Here is a 14,653-nt window from a genome sequence, read left to right as displayed (position 1 = left end):
TTGGGGACGTCCAAAATTGTGGTTTCTGTGAGAAGAATGTCCATCTTCTGATTTGTGTCGAAAGATGGGTGTCCTTCTCTTCCCACTGGTCGTCCTTGATCTTTGCAGTTCTCTCTTTCCAGGGTCCCGCTGTCTCATCTGCTGCACAATGCCAAAGACAAGTTGCGTATATAATAGCTGTCTGTAATTGCCACAGAAGTGCTTCTTGCACCCACAACAGCTCACAGCAGCCCCAGCCAGGCATTAACGAGAGGTGCAGACCTCACGTTAGGTTTTCCACGGTAAAGGTTTTGTGCATGGGGTTGGAAAACGGCTGTGCATCTGCCTTGCATGCACATTATAATACTAATTAGCTCATTATAATAACTTTTAGATCATTTGCATTCCATTTTTGTTAGCTGCTACCGTGACAGGAAAATGGATCGGAGAACCCTTTTGTGCATGTCTTGTTTTACTACTTGCTCGCTAGACTGGCTAGAACTGGTTTAAAAACCATGTTGCTTGCTCCTTAGGTTTAGTGCATCTGGCTCCAGTACTGGGTAGCATCTTAGCTTCAACTAATATATAGTTCCAGAGAAGAGCTGTGTGCAACTTAATTGTTTAACAAGCTAATCAGTGCTGATAATTGGCTGCTAACAAGCAATTATCAGCACTAATTAGAATTTACATGCGTAACTTTCTAAGTATTCTATAAAGTGGTGCATTTAAGTTCTAATGCGCAGATCACAAAGGGGGCATGGCCATGGGAGGGGCATAGGCAGGATGTGGGCATTCCTAAAATTTATGTGCACTGTTACAGAATATGCCTGATCAGTGTCTAAGTAAGATGTGGGCATTTGCACCAGGTTTTTGGTTGGCATAAATGGCTGTGCCTATGTGGGATGGCTGCAGTGCGTATTCTATAAACCTCACCTAACTGTAGGCAAGGTTTATAGAATAGTGCTAAGTGCGATTTTAGTTCATCGCTGATATTTTTGGCATCATATATAGAATCTGACCCTAAATGTCATCTGTCATTTGGATGCCCAGTCTCCCAGTCTTGCTATTTTTCACAATCCTCTAGTTATTTAACAACTTTGAAAACTTTGAATAACTTTGGGTCTCATTTTCAAAGCACTTAGACTTACAAAGTTCCATGGGTTACTAAGGGCTTCTTTTACAAAGCCGCACTGATTCTCGGTGCAGCAAATGAGAGGAAGCCCATTCAATTCCTATGGGCTTCCTCTCATTGCCACACCAAGAAGCGGTCGCACGGCTTTGTAAAAGACCCCCTATGTAACTTTATAAGTCTAAGTGCTTTGAAAATATGCCTCCATGTAACTTTGTGCTTTGAATGTACACCTCTTTGTGTTATCAGCAAATTTAATTACCTTACTAGTTATTTGGATTCCCATCTCTAGATCATTTATAAAAAGCAGTGGTCTGAGCACAGACCCCTGGGGAACCCCATTATTTGCCCTTCTCCATTGAAAAGGCCGTAATGTCTTGTCTGTCTGTTTTACCTAGATTGTAAGCTCTTTGAGCAGGGACTGTCTATGTATGTCAACTGTTCAGTGCTGCGTGTGTCTGGTAGCGCTATATAAATGCTAATAGTAGTAGTAGTAGAATACTGACCATTTAACTCTATTCTGTTTTCTATCTTTTAACCAGGTCTTATTCTACAATAGGACACTACATCCTATCCCAAGACTTTATAATTTCCTCTAGAGTCTAGAGTCCTTCATCATGAAGCACTCTGTCAAAACGTCTTTTGAAAATCCAGATACACAATGAGGCATATTTTCAAAGCACTTAGCCTTCCAAAGTTCCATAGGTTTCTATGGAATTTTGGAAGGCTAAGTGCTTTGAAAATAAGCCTCAATATCTACCAGCTCACCTTTATCTACATGTTTATTCATGTCAAAGAAATGTAGTAGACTGGTGAAACAAGATTTAAAGGGAAAACTTGCCTCACCAATCTACTACAATTCTTTAAAGGGGTGAGTAAACATGCCGATAAAGGTGAGCCGGCAGGAATTTAAGGGGAGGGGCGGTATTCAGAAGCTTTACAACCTCTCTCCTGCTCCCATAATTAAAAGTTTAAAAGAAAAAAAGGGAGAGCTCAGATTTCCTGGGGGGGAAGGGGCATAATCCAATACTCTCAGCATGTTGCCTTTGTGTGTTAAATAAAGCTTTTAATTAAAAAAAAAAAGGGGGGGGCTTAAAAAGCTGCGCCTCTGAATTATTTGAGGAAAGTGTTCCAACAACTCCAGCAGCAGGTTAATCGGAAACAATTATTGGCATATTGTTGTCCTTTAGCGTTGAATAAAGCTACTTTGTTGATAAAAAATAAATAAGCAGAAGCGGCGCCACAATGTCCTTTGAGGGGCGTGTTCTAAAAAAAACTCCCACAACCAATCAAATCCCAGCCGGCACGACGTAGTCGCCTGTGTAGTAAATAAAGCTTCCTATGGGGGGAAAGAAAAAAAAAAAAAAAAAGAGAGCGAGAAGACGGCGTGTTTGCCCCGCCCGGTCCCGGAGAGCAGAGGGCGGAGGGTGTGTAGCTGCCGGGTTTCAGAATCAGATTCAGTTTGAGTCGATCACTCAGTTAGGGGCCGGCGAGCGGCGGTAGTGCTGGAGGGGTTGTTCGGTGGCAGTGGTCATCGCAGCGTCGAAGAGCCGCACATACGGAGTCGGGAGGATCCTTTAAACTTTCCCGCCTCTGTACCGTTCTAAACCGTTGGCTATTATTTGTTTTAATCTTAGTCCCGTCCCGTTATTCCTCCCGCCCCTCCCCCAGGCAGCGCTAAAGTGAGGGCAGGGTAAAATCCGAGATGATATGGGGCAAGCAAAGAGGGTCGCAGGGGTAACTAAAAGCGTGCAGAGGGATTGAGATGACTACAAGGAAGGTTGGGGGCGTCATAGGTAGGGGACGGGTGGTAACTGAGGAAGGGGGTTTATCTCGGGTTGCTTGTGGAATAATTGATGTGGTTTAGTTGAGCTATATCTTGTATATGGGTCAGTGCGTTACTGAAAGAGCTAATTAAGGTGGGCTAAAGATTTTGGAGGAACGATGCCTAGAGTTCCTGGGAGTATATAGGGTGTCATTGAAGAGATCTAATATTGAGTTGGTGGTCGGTATTGGGCTGAAATTGGCCATTAGGTGTGTAATAGTGAAGGAGCTGAGAACGTGAGGACCTTTAGTGGTTTGCTGGCACCATGTTCAGCTGGGTTAGCAGCGACGCCCGACGCAAGAAGGAGCCGGAGCTCTTCCAGACTGTGTCCGATGGGTTGCGAAAGCTGTATTCCCACAAGCTGCTGCCTCTGGAAGAGTATTACCGCTTCCATGACTTCCACTCGCCTGCCCTGGAGGATGCTGACTTTGACAACAAGCCCATGGTGTTGCTGGTGGGCCAGTACTCGACTGGGAAAACCACCTTTATCCGACACCTGATGGAGCAGGACTTTCCTGGCATGCGCATTGGGCCAGAGCCTACCACTGACTCTTTCATTGCAGTCATGCACGGGGATGTGGAGGGTGTGGTGCCAGGCAACGCACTCGTTGTGGATCCCAAAAAGCCTTTCCGCAAGCTCAATGCCTTTGGTAATGCCTTCCTCAACAGGTATGCCCAGTGTTTTATATCTTTCCTTAATCCTTCTGTATCACCTGTTTTACTAACCTTTTGTATGTTTGGGGCTACTATAATGAAGGGGCTGGTGACAAAAAACTTGCACAGACAAAAAGAAAGTGTGCTGTTAGTGTGATATCTGTACACACTCTTTATTTTCATTGACTTGGTCTATTGCAAATAGTAAAATTGCTGTATTGCCAGTCACAATAACAAAACTCAAGAAATATAAAAGCTAGAGTGAGAAAAGAAGAAAAGTCAATTAGACTATTGTAACGTTTTTCTGCAGGGCCTACCTCACTCACAAACTTTCTTCTTTCCAAAGACACATAACAACCATCACTTCTTTAAGTCCCCTGACTATAGAACTATCAAACGAAACACCTACCACTCTCACACCCTCTAGTGTTATATTACATCAATAATAATGTACCCAACCTTTGTCCCATTTATGATGTAAATAGCACTGAACCCTAAACAGGTGATATTAGCGGTATATAAGACCTGAATTGAATGTTTTACAGTACGCACAAAACATAGTGGTTAAACTTATTTTTGGGGGCAGATCTATTGATCATGCCATCTCACTTTGATTAAATTGCAGTGGTTTCCGGTCCAGGTGAGCATTCAATTTAAGCTATTGACGTTTGTTTACAAAATATTGAATGGATAGCTCCTATCTCCATAAGGTGGTCAATCTTTACTCGGCAGCTAGAATACTTTGTTCCATTCAGGAAGTGAGGTTGCATATACCTCCAGTTTTGGTATGCTGAAAGTGCTGTTCTCCGAGGGCAAGCAGGCTCCAATATTCACACATATGGGTAGACACCGATCCGAGCCACTAGGTCAGACATTTATGTGAAAGTAAAGTAGAGCTTTGTGAAGGGCGAGCTGCTCTGCACCGCGCAAGTGCCTTCCCGCCCGTTGTGTGAACGCAGTCTCAGCTCTTTTTTTTTTCTGCGCGAGAAGCTGCATCTTTAGGTCCTCTCCTCCCTCGCCTGGTTGAGAGAGCTTTTATTGCCTTAGCCTTTTCTTTTTTCCTTTTTTAATTGTTTTTTTAAACTACCATTTCAAACCTGTCTTTTTTTTTTTTTTTTTTTTTAGTGAGTTTTGCCTGGTTTTAAGTTTTCTTTCTTTTTTGACGTCATGGGCCATCTTTCGACCCTGACCGGTCGGGTTCTCCCCTTCTTTTTGTGTGCCATTGCCCCTTTTTAGGCACTGAGCTATTTAATTTGGCTGACGAGGTTTTCCCATCCATATCCACAAAGACTCCCAGTGGCTTCGAGCACTGTACCTGGTGCAATCGGACTATCTCAGGAAAGGACACTCATTCTTGGTGTCTGCAGTGTCTTGGACCTGACCATAGCCCTGCTGTGTTCTCTGTCTTCGCATGAAGATGACCCAGGTTTCCCGAGAGGCTCAACGAGAGAACATTGTTGGAACTACGTCCTGCATCGGCATCAATGTCGAGCATTGCACTGGCATCGGGAACCTCGGTAAGAGTGGCTGCTTCGAGACTTTGAAACACTGGGAGCAGTGAGGTGTCAAGTGGGTCTCCACCTGTCTCGAGACCTCCTGCTGAGGGGGGTGGGTGCTTGCACCTGCCATACCTTCCGCTTTTGCACCACCTGGCCTTCAGCCTGTAGTGCAGCCTCCGGCACCGTTTGTGGCACTGGTATCAACTGCCATCCAAGCCAGTACCCCCTGAACTTTGGTCAAGGAAGCTTCACCGGAGTCAAGGTGGGAGCTGGTTTCTTAACGCCGCTCTTGAGGACATGGCTCCTTGGCATCGAGGCAGGTTCGGTCTCGGACCTCTCATAGGGAGATCCTGTCCGACACCGAGGAGGAGTGCCCATGGGTATCAGAGGAAGATCCCAGATACTTTTCCTCAGATGAGTCTTATGGGATCCCCTCTGAGCCCTCGCCACCACCTGAAAGGAGACTGTTTCCACCGGAGAGCCTTTCTTTCCCATCTTTTGTCAAGAAAATGACTAAAGCTATTCCATTTTCTTTGGAGGTGGAGGATGAGCCCAGGGCCATGATGCTTGAGGTCCTTGCCTATACATCTCCTAAGGAGGCTGTGACGGCACCTCTCCACGAGGTACTCAAGGAAGTCCTTGTCGGGAACTGTGCATCCCCTCTGTCGGTCCCTGTTGTGCCTAAGAAGATTGACACCCATTATTGGATCCACAGTGAACCCGGGTTTGTAAGGCCTCAGTTGCCTCATGGTTCCTTGGTGGTGGAAACTGCACTCAGAAGAGCCAGGAGTACTAGGGCCTATGCCTCTGTGCCCCCTGGCAGGGAAACTAGAACCCTGCATTCTTTTGGGAGCACAATGTACCAGGCTTCAGTGCTGATCTCCCATATACAGTCATGCCAGCTCTTTATGAGCGTTTACTTGCAAAATTCAGTGAGACAACTGTCGAACTTGGTCGAGTCCCTCCGGAGCAGGCTGAGCCTTTTTGCCAGTTGGTCAAACAGCAGAAGGCATGTCGGAAGTTCTTGGCCAGGGGCACTTACGACACTTTTGATGTGACATCCAGGATCTCTGCTCAAAGCATAACAATGCGCAGACTCTGATGGTTGCGTGTTTTTGACTTGGAGCGTTATGTTCAGCAAAGGTTGGCAGATGATCCTTGCTGGGGGGTAAGCTTTTTGGAAAGAAGGTTGAGGAGGTCGCTGACCAGATCAAGAAACACATTGATACTATCTCTTCTCTCTCTTGCCAGATGCCTTCTGCATTCACCTCCTCATCTAGGAGGTTTTTTGGCAAGCCACGAAGCGGTCCCTACTACTATTCTAAGTGTAGGTACACTCCTGTGGCTCGTCAGCCTACTCAGGCTCAGCCCCTGCTGCTCCTCAGTTAAAGCTGTAGGCGAGCTTTTGACTGGCTGCAGCAGAGCATAGCTGCGGTAAAAGTCTGTCCCGGACGACTTGCTGGTTGGGGAAAAGGTAAAAATTTTTCAACAAATGTGGCATAACCTCCGACCAGTGGGTCTTCAAGTAGTCCATCTCGGACACGCCCTCAATTGGCTCTCCAAACATCCAAATTGCCCACCGAGAGCCCATTCTTTCAGCTCTCAGCATAGGCAGATACTTGCAGTGGAACTCTGCCCTTCTAAAGGATCGTGTGGCCGAACTCGTTCCACCAGGGGAGGAAGGGTGGGGATTCTATTCCAGGTATTTTCTTGTGTAGAAAAAGATGGGAATACGTCCCATCCTAGACCTGAGGGCCCTGAACAAATTCCTAGTCCGAGAAAAGTTCAGGATGGTTTCCTTGGGCACACTTCTCCCCATAATTCAGAAAAACAATTGGCTATGCTGTCTGGATTTAAAGGATGCATATACTCGCGTTCTGATACTTCCAGCCCACCGGAAGTATCTTCGATTTTGGCTGGGAACACCTCACTTCCAGTATCGAGTGTTGCCACTCTTGTCATCTCCCAGGGTCTTCATCAAGTGTCTAGTGGTAGTCGCAGTATCGCTAGGCAGGCTGGGAGTCCATGTGTTCCCATATCTCCGTGATTGGCTGGTGAAGAGCACCTCGGAGGACGGTGCTCAAGAGTCCATGCAGATGACTATTCGGGTGCTAGAGATACTAGAGTTCCGTTTTAAACTACCTCTTCTACACCCTGTTCAGCGATTATGGTTCATAGGAGCCCTGCTCAACATGCAGACGGTTCAAGCCTACCTTTCGGAGACGAGAGCGGACAATCTTGTCTCACTAGCATCCAGGGTTCGTGCCTCATCAGGTCACAACTCGGCATATGTTGGGATTGCTGGGCCACATGGCACGTCTTCACATGAGATCAACTCAATGGACCCTGGCTTCTCAGTGGTATCGGGCCACGGGGAGTCTAGAAGATGTCATTCAGGTGTCCCCAGAGCTTGTACACTCGCTACAGTGGTTTACCATTGATTTAATTTGACTCTGGGACTGCCATTCCAAATTCCTGAGCCACAGAAAGTGCTGACGACTGATGCATCTCTCTTGGGTTGGGGAGCTCATGTAGATGGGCTTCACACTCAAGGTGCTTGGTCCGCCCAGAAAATGAATCTTCAGTTCAACCTCCTGGAGCTTCGAGCGATCTGGAATGCTCTAAAGGCTTTCAGAGATCGCCTTTGTCAAATTATTCTAATTCAAACAATCATGTTGCAATGTATTACACTAACAAGCAGGGGGGGCACCGGATCTCGCCTTCTGTGTCAGGAGGCATTCTGAATGTGGCACTGGGCTTGCCAACACGGCATGTTTCTTCAAGCCACCTATCTGGCGGGTGCAAACAACACCCTGACCGACAGGCTGAGCAGGGTAATGCAACCACATGAATGGTCTCCATATGGACGTAGCCTACAAGGTCTTCCAAGTGTGGGGCACCCCCTCTGTGGATGTTTTTGTCACTCAATCAGAATGTCCCTCAGTTCTGTTCCAGGCTTCAGGCCCATGACAGGCTAGCATCAGATGCCTTCCTCAGTTGGGGGACAGGCCGCCTGTATGCATATCCTCCCATACCTTCAGTGGGAAAGACTTTGAAACTCAAGCAAGACCACAGAACCATGATTCTGATCACACCATATTGGCCGCGGCAGATACAGTTCCCTATTCTTCTGGAATTATCCTATGAAAAACCATGGAGATTGGAGTATTTTCCGACCCTTAGAACGAGGGGGCGCTTCTACACCCCAACCTCTAGTCTCTGGCTCTCACAGCTTGGCTGTTGAGAGCCTAGAATTCGCTTTCTTGTGTCTTTCGGAGGCTGTCTCCTGGGTCTCACTGGCTTCTAGGAAAGATTCCACTAAGAGGTGCTACTCTTTTAAATGGAGTAGGTTTACTGTCTGGTGTGAGAGCAAGGCCCTAGAACCCCTTACTTGCTTTCCACAGACCTGCTTGAATACCTTCTACACTTGTCAGAGTCTGGTCTCAAAACCAATTCAGTAAGGGTTCACCTTAGTGCTATTAGTGCTTATCATGTAGATGATAAGCCCATCTCTGGACAGCCTTTAGTTCGCTTCATATGAGGTTTGCTTTTGTTAAAGCCCCCTGTCAAACATCCACCAGTGTCATGGGATCTCAACGTTCTCACCCAGCTGATGAAAGCTCCTTTTGAGCTACTGTTTTCCTGCCATCTGAAGTACTTGACCTGTAAAGTCATTTTCTTGGTGGCTGTTACTTCAGCTCATAAGGTAAGTGAGCTTCAGGCCTTAGTAGTGGATGTACCTTATACTAAGTTTCATCACAACAGAGTAGTCCTTTGCACGTACCCTAAGCTCCTACCGAAGATGGTGTTAGAATTCCATCTGAATAAGTCAGTTTTGCCAATATTCTTTCCCTGACCTCATGCCCATCCTGGCGTAAGTAGCTTGCACACCTTGGATTGCGAGAGAGCATTGGCCTACTTCATGGAGTGGACAAGGCCCCACAGATAGCCAGCCCAGCTTTTTGTTTCTTTTGATCCCAACAGGATGGGGGTCGCAATTGGGGAAATGCACAATTTCTGCCTCACCTCACCCTATGCTTGGAATAAACTTCCTGAGCCCTTACGCCAAGCCCCCTTCCTACCCATCTTCAAATCTTTGCTCAAAGCCCACCTCTTCAATGTTGCTTTCGGCACCTAACCTTTATACCTTTCATGAAATCTAGACTGCCCCTATTTGACTGACTGTACACTTGTCCTTTAGATTGTAAGCTCCTTGAGCAGGGACTGTCCTATGTTAAATTGTACAGCGCTGCGTAACCCTAGTAGCGCTTTAGAAATGTCAAGTAGTTTCTTTGGCAGGCAGATCGCATTTTCTTCAACTATGCCCAGGCTGGTCTGGCCTTAGAGGGTCATGTCATGGCTCATAATGTCTGGGCCATGGCTGCATCGGTAGCCCGCTTGAGGTCAGGCTCCTATTGAAGAAATTTGCAAGGCTGCGATGTGGTCTTCAATCCACACGTTCACATCATTATTTCCTTGAGCAGGATACCCGACACGACAGTCTGTTTGGGCAGTCAGAGTTGCAAAATCTCTTTGGTGTCTAGGGTCTAGAATCCAGCTCCAACCTCCTAGGCCCATTTTATTTTGTTCCAAGCTGCATTCTCGCTCAGTTGTATAGTTTCAGGTTAATCTGTATGCCTTTGCGAGGCCCAATTAACCAATGTTTTTGGGTGAGCCTGGATGCTAGGGATTCCCCACTTGTGAGAATATTAGAGCCTGCTTGTCCTCAGAGCATACCTGCAACAGGTAAGTATCTTTGCTTTCTCTGAGGACAAGCAGGCTCTAATATTCTCACAATCCCGCCCATCTCCCCTTGGAATTTTCTCCTTGGTTATTTTTATTTTGTTTTTTGCTTTAAATATTGAACTGAGACTTCATTCAATATGAGTGGAGTGGAGGAGTGGCCTAGTGGTTAGGGTGGTGGACTTTTGGTCCTGGGGAACAGTTCAATTCCCGGCACAGGCAGCTCCTTAACCCTTCATTGCCCACCGCATTGAGCCTGCCATGAGTGGGAAAGTGCGAGGTACAAATGTAATAAAAATAAATTCACTCGTGCATGTGCAGTTGAGTGCCGCTCGCGCTTCACAAAGCTCTACTTTTTTACCTTGGCATAAATGCCAGACCGGGTGATGCGGATTGACATCTACCTATTTGTGTGACATCTACCTATTTGTGAAAATATGAAGCCTGCTGTCCTCGGAGAATACCTGCTACAGGTAAGTATCTTCGCTTTTCTAGGTCTAGATCTTTAGTAAAAACAAAGAGACATGATCGCAGATAAGGGCCGAATGGACCATCCTCAGTAACCACTAACTCCTCCATTTCCTATGACATCCCATGTAAATTCTGACACAGTCCTCGTCTCCACGACCTCCACCAGGATGCCGTTTCACAAATCCACCAACCGTTCTGTGAAAGATTCCTCCTAACCATAGGCGCCGACTCCGTGGGTGCTGTGGGTGCTCGAGCACCCCCAATATTTGACCCGCTGGAAGTCCTGCCCGGAATGGAAGTTCCCAGCCAGCCCGACCTGTGCTGCCCGCCCTCTTCTCCCTGTCCTCGCCTGCCCCTCGCCTTCCTGCGTGCTGCCCAGAATTTAAAAGTTCTTACCTTGGGGTCCGGCGGCAGCAGTGAAAGGCGAGCAGGCTTGGCGCTTCAGCCTGCCATCCCTTCTCTCTCAGCTGACAGCTCTGCTTCTGGTCCTCTGGCACTTCCTCCTATCACTTACGTATTTAAAAAATGTCTTGTACCCCAATTTTACCGTATTGGCTATATTTTCCTCCATTTGCCTCTTTGCTTTCCTGACAGCTTTTCCAGCTAGGAAAAGGTCTGGAGCTATGGAATAAATTACGAAAAGGTATCTGACATATTACCCATTCTGTATTTGAGGGTGGTTAAGGCTTTTGTTTGCCTAACATTTGAAGGTCCCTTGATTATGGAGGAAGAGTGTTTTTTTATATGCCCCATTTTTTATTTTGTTTATCTGCCTAGAACCTATTTAAATAGAGTGGAATAGAAATGTCCATATTGGATCCAGATAAAAACAGAAAAATGACTGATATATTGATGACATCTCATATACTGAGGAAGGTATGATTGAAAAGCTAAATCTTGAAGTTTTTTTTTTTTTTTTTTAATGTTGAATAAGAGAGATTCAGTTTATTTATATTGGACAGTATAGCATGTTCCAAAGTTTTGGACCAGTTTAGGCAAATGCAGCTTTCTGAGTGACATCCAAATGTAAACAGGTGGGTGGAGGGATCTTTGAGAAGTCTGAAGTGGATGAGCAGGGACATGGGGTATGAGTAGGTTAGAGATACCTGGGGCAGAAGGTTGCCATCCCTTATAAACCAGTGTTAATTTACATAAGTACATAAGAATAGCCATACTGGGTCAGACCAGTGGTCCATCTAGACCAATATCCTGCTTCCAACAGTGGCCAATCCAGGTCAGGAGTCCCTGGCAGAAACCCAATTAGTAGCAACATTCCATGCTACCAATCCCCTGTGGCTTCCTCCGTGTCCATCTAAATAAGACCATGGACTTTTCCTCCAGGAACTTGTCCAAACCTTTATTAAACCCAGATATGCTAACCGTTGTTACCACATCTTCTGGCAACGAGTGTCCATCTCAATAACAGACTATAGGCTTTTCCTCCAGGAGCTTGTCCAAACATTTTTTTTAAAACCCAGACATTTTAACTTACCACATCATCTGGCAACAATTTCCAGAGCTTAACTATTCTTTGAGTGAAAAAATATTTCTTCCTTATTTGTTTTAAAAGTATTTTCACATAATTTCATCATATCCCCTGATCTAGATACTTTTTGAAAGAGTGAAAAATAGATTCACCTTTACCTGTCCTACACCACTCAGAATTTTATAGACCTCAATCATATTCCCCTTCAGCTGTCTCTCTTCCAAGCTGAAGAGCCCTAACCTCTTTAGCCTTTCCTCATATGGGAAGAGTTCCATCCCTTTTATCATTTTGATTGCCCTTCTTTAAACCTTTTCTTTTTTGAGATACAGCGACCAGAACCGAACGCAATACTGAAGGTGAGTCGCATCATGGAGCGATACAGAGGCATAATAATCTTGGTCTTATTTTGCATATCTTTCTTAACTCCTAGTAGTGTTTTATTTTTTTTTGGCCGTTGCTGCGCACACTGGGCAGAAAATATCAGCGTATTGTTTACAATGACATCTATATCTTTTTCTTGAGTGCGGACTCTAAGGTGTACCCTAGCATCAGGTAACTGATTTGGATCATTCTTCCCAATGTGCATTACATTGCATTTGTCCACATTAAATTTAATTTTCCATTTGGATGTCCAGTCTTCTAGTTGCCTAAGGTCTTCCTGCAATTTTTCACAGTCCATGTGTTTTTGACAACTTTGAATAGTTGTGTTATCTGCAAATTTAATCTTCTCACTCATAATGATTTCCCGATCATTTATAAATGTTAAATAGTACTGGTCCCAGTGCAGATGCCTGTGGCAGTTCACTATTCACTCTCCTCCTACTTGTTTTTTGTCCAGTAACCAATTCCTAATCCACAGAAGGACATTGCCTCCTATCTTATAACTTTTTAATTTTCTGAGGAGCCTCTCATGAGGAACTTTGTCAAAATGAAAATCTAGGTAAACTACTTTTATCCACATATTTATTCATGCCTTCAAATAAATAAAGCAAATTGGTGAGGCAAGACTTTCCTTGGCAGAAACCATTCCGACTGTCTCATTAAACCACATTTGTCTGTTTTCTGTAATTTTATTCTTTATAATAGTTTCTGCTATTTTACCCGGCACTGAAGTCAGGCTTACGGGTCTATAATTTCTCGGATCACCCCTGGAATCCTTTTTTAAAAAATCAGTCACCCTCCAATCTTCAGGTACTACAGATGATTTTATCGACGGAGATGAAATTGATAACCAGTGTTCAGATTTAAGTAAAAGATGTAGCACAATCCAAATTTTCTGGGTACGCGATACAGAAAGGGGTTTTGTGCAGAAGCTAACCTGGCACAGAATCTTCCTTCGACACCAGTGCACAGCATATAAAACTCAGCCAGTGAGGCTATTAGCAATTCTCCACAGTACAGAGAGCTTTGCAGAAGACTTTAAGGTGAGCACAGTACAGGAACTTAGAATGCCAGTTCTGAGGGAAACATAGGGTTAGCTAATTTTCTGTAGCAGTGTCTGAGGAGGATTTATTGCCTGATTCTTTTTGCTGTAAGCATAACAGTATCTGCAACTTCTTAAGACAGTCAGACTGTATCTGTTCATAAATATTAACATTGTGAAAACTTTATGCACAGAAATTTTGTGATTGTGATATTTATGTGCAGAATAATATTCCGACACATGATAACCTTACATGCATGTGTTCGGAGTGCCCGCCCTAAATGGCTCACAAGTTGTGTGCATCAGATTTTAAATATAATTAGCTTACTATATTAGAAGGCAAAAATTGGGTGTTGCACTTGTACTAGTAACCGTGCAGTCAGCCATCAGGGTGGAGCTCCTAATGCAGGCATTATACAACGGCTTCAAAGTATACTTTGTGCAAACTTTTGTGCACTGCCATGGGTGTTGTGTTAATGCGTGGTTAGCTTATGCACAGTACTCAAAGATTGCAACAGTGCATAGCTCATTTAAATTTCAAGCTAATGATATTCACTGTTCAAGTGCACAAAACACTAAAATGCCGAACATGGGGTTTTAACTCGAGGTCTGAGAAGGCGTGAAAGGGTAGCTAGCTGTTTGTTTGGTTTTTTTTTTCTCCTTCAGCCAGCATTGTGGGGATTTCATGCTTGTTTCTTCTCTGTAGAGTGAGAATTGGCACCTGCAATTTTTTTTTCCTGGGCTTGTTTTGAACAGGTTGAGTCCAAAAAATGAGCTGATGGGGGAATATGCTTGATACTGCAAAAGCTGCATGAGCACTCATTGGAGTTGCATATGCTAAAATGCTATTCTGCACTTAAATAACTGGTATTGCAGAAACTTGTATGCACAGAATAGTATTCTAGCACATATGCCATTGTATGTGTGTGCTAACAAAAATTATATCGGCACCAAGGGTTGCAAGTGCTGCTAACACAGCCCTGTGCCCATCCATCTGTCAGCAATCGTTGTCTAGGGAAGGTCCCGGGGTCCAGTTCACAGAGGCAGTGAGTTCGTAGAGGCAGTAGGTTCCCAGAGAATACACATTCCATATCATCATGCTGATCAATCCATAGACTGGTGGGTTGTGTCCATCTACCAGCAGGTGGAGATAGAGAGCAATCCTTTTGCCTCCCTATATGTGGTCATGTGCTGCCGGAAACTCCTCAGTATGTTCTCTTATCTCAGCAGGTGGTGGTCACACACAGCAGCAGCTCTGGCTAGGTCTCCAAGCCTAATTCTTAGGTTTTGTTGAGTACCTGAGGTTGAGGGCTCTTCTTGAGCAAGTGCAAACCTGGTGGTGCCAGGTCCCTCCTTTTCTCCCCCCTCCCGCTGGCTCCGGTGCGGCGGTTTTTCCCGCCATAAGCGCCCATCCCCCGCTTCTCGGCCACTCCATGTTTGCCGG

General features: G+C 45.2%; 1 protein-coding gene across 1 annotated transcript in view; it reads left to right on the top strand.

Moving 5' to 3' along the window:
• The first annotated feature begins 2,489 nt into the window (after positions 1-2,489).
• The window catches only part of EHD1 (EH domain containing 1), a 109,267-nt gene continuing 97,103 nt past the window's right edge, over positions 2,490-14,653 (top strand). Inside the window, 1 exon segment of the mRNA XM_030217940.1 lies at positions 2,490-3,602. Coding sequence (XP_030073800.1) covers positions 3,199-3,602 — 404 coding nt within the window. The 5' untranslated portion in view covers positions 2,490-3,198.

The sequence above is a fragment of the Microcaecilia unicolor genome, chromosome 11 (genome assembly GCF_901765095.1).
Source record: "Microcaecilia unicolor chromosome 11, aMicUni1.1, whole genome shotgun sequence".
In the NCBI taxonomy this organism is placed as follows: domain Eukaryota; kingdom Metazoa; phylum Chordata; class Amphibia; order Gymnophiona; family Siphonopidae; genus Microcaecilia; species Microcaecilia unicolor.
This window is presented reverse-complemented; position numbering and strand designations above follow the sequence as displayed.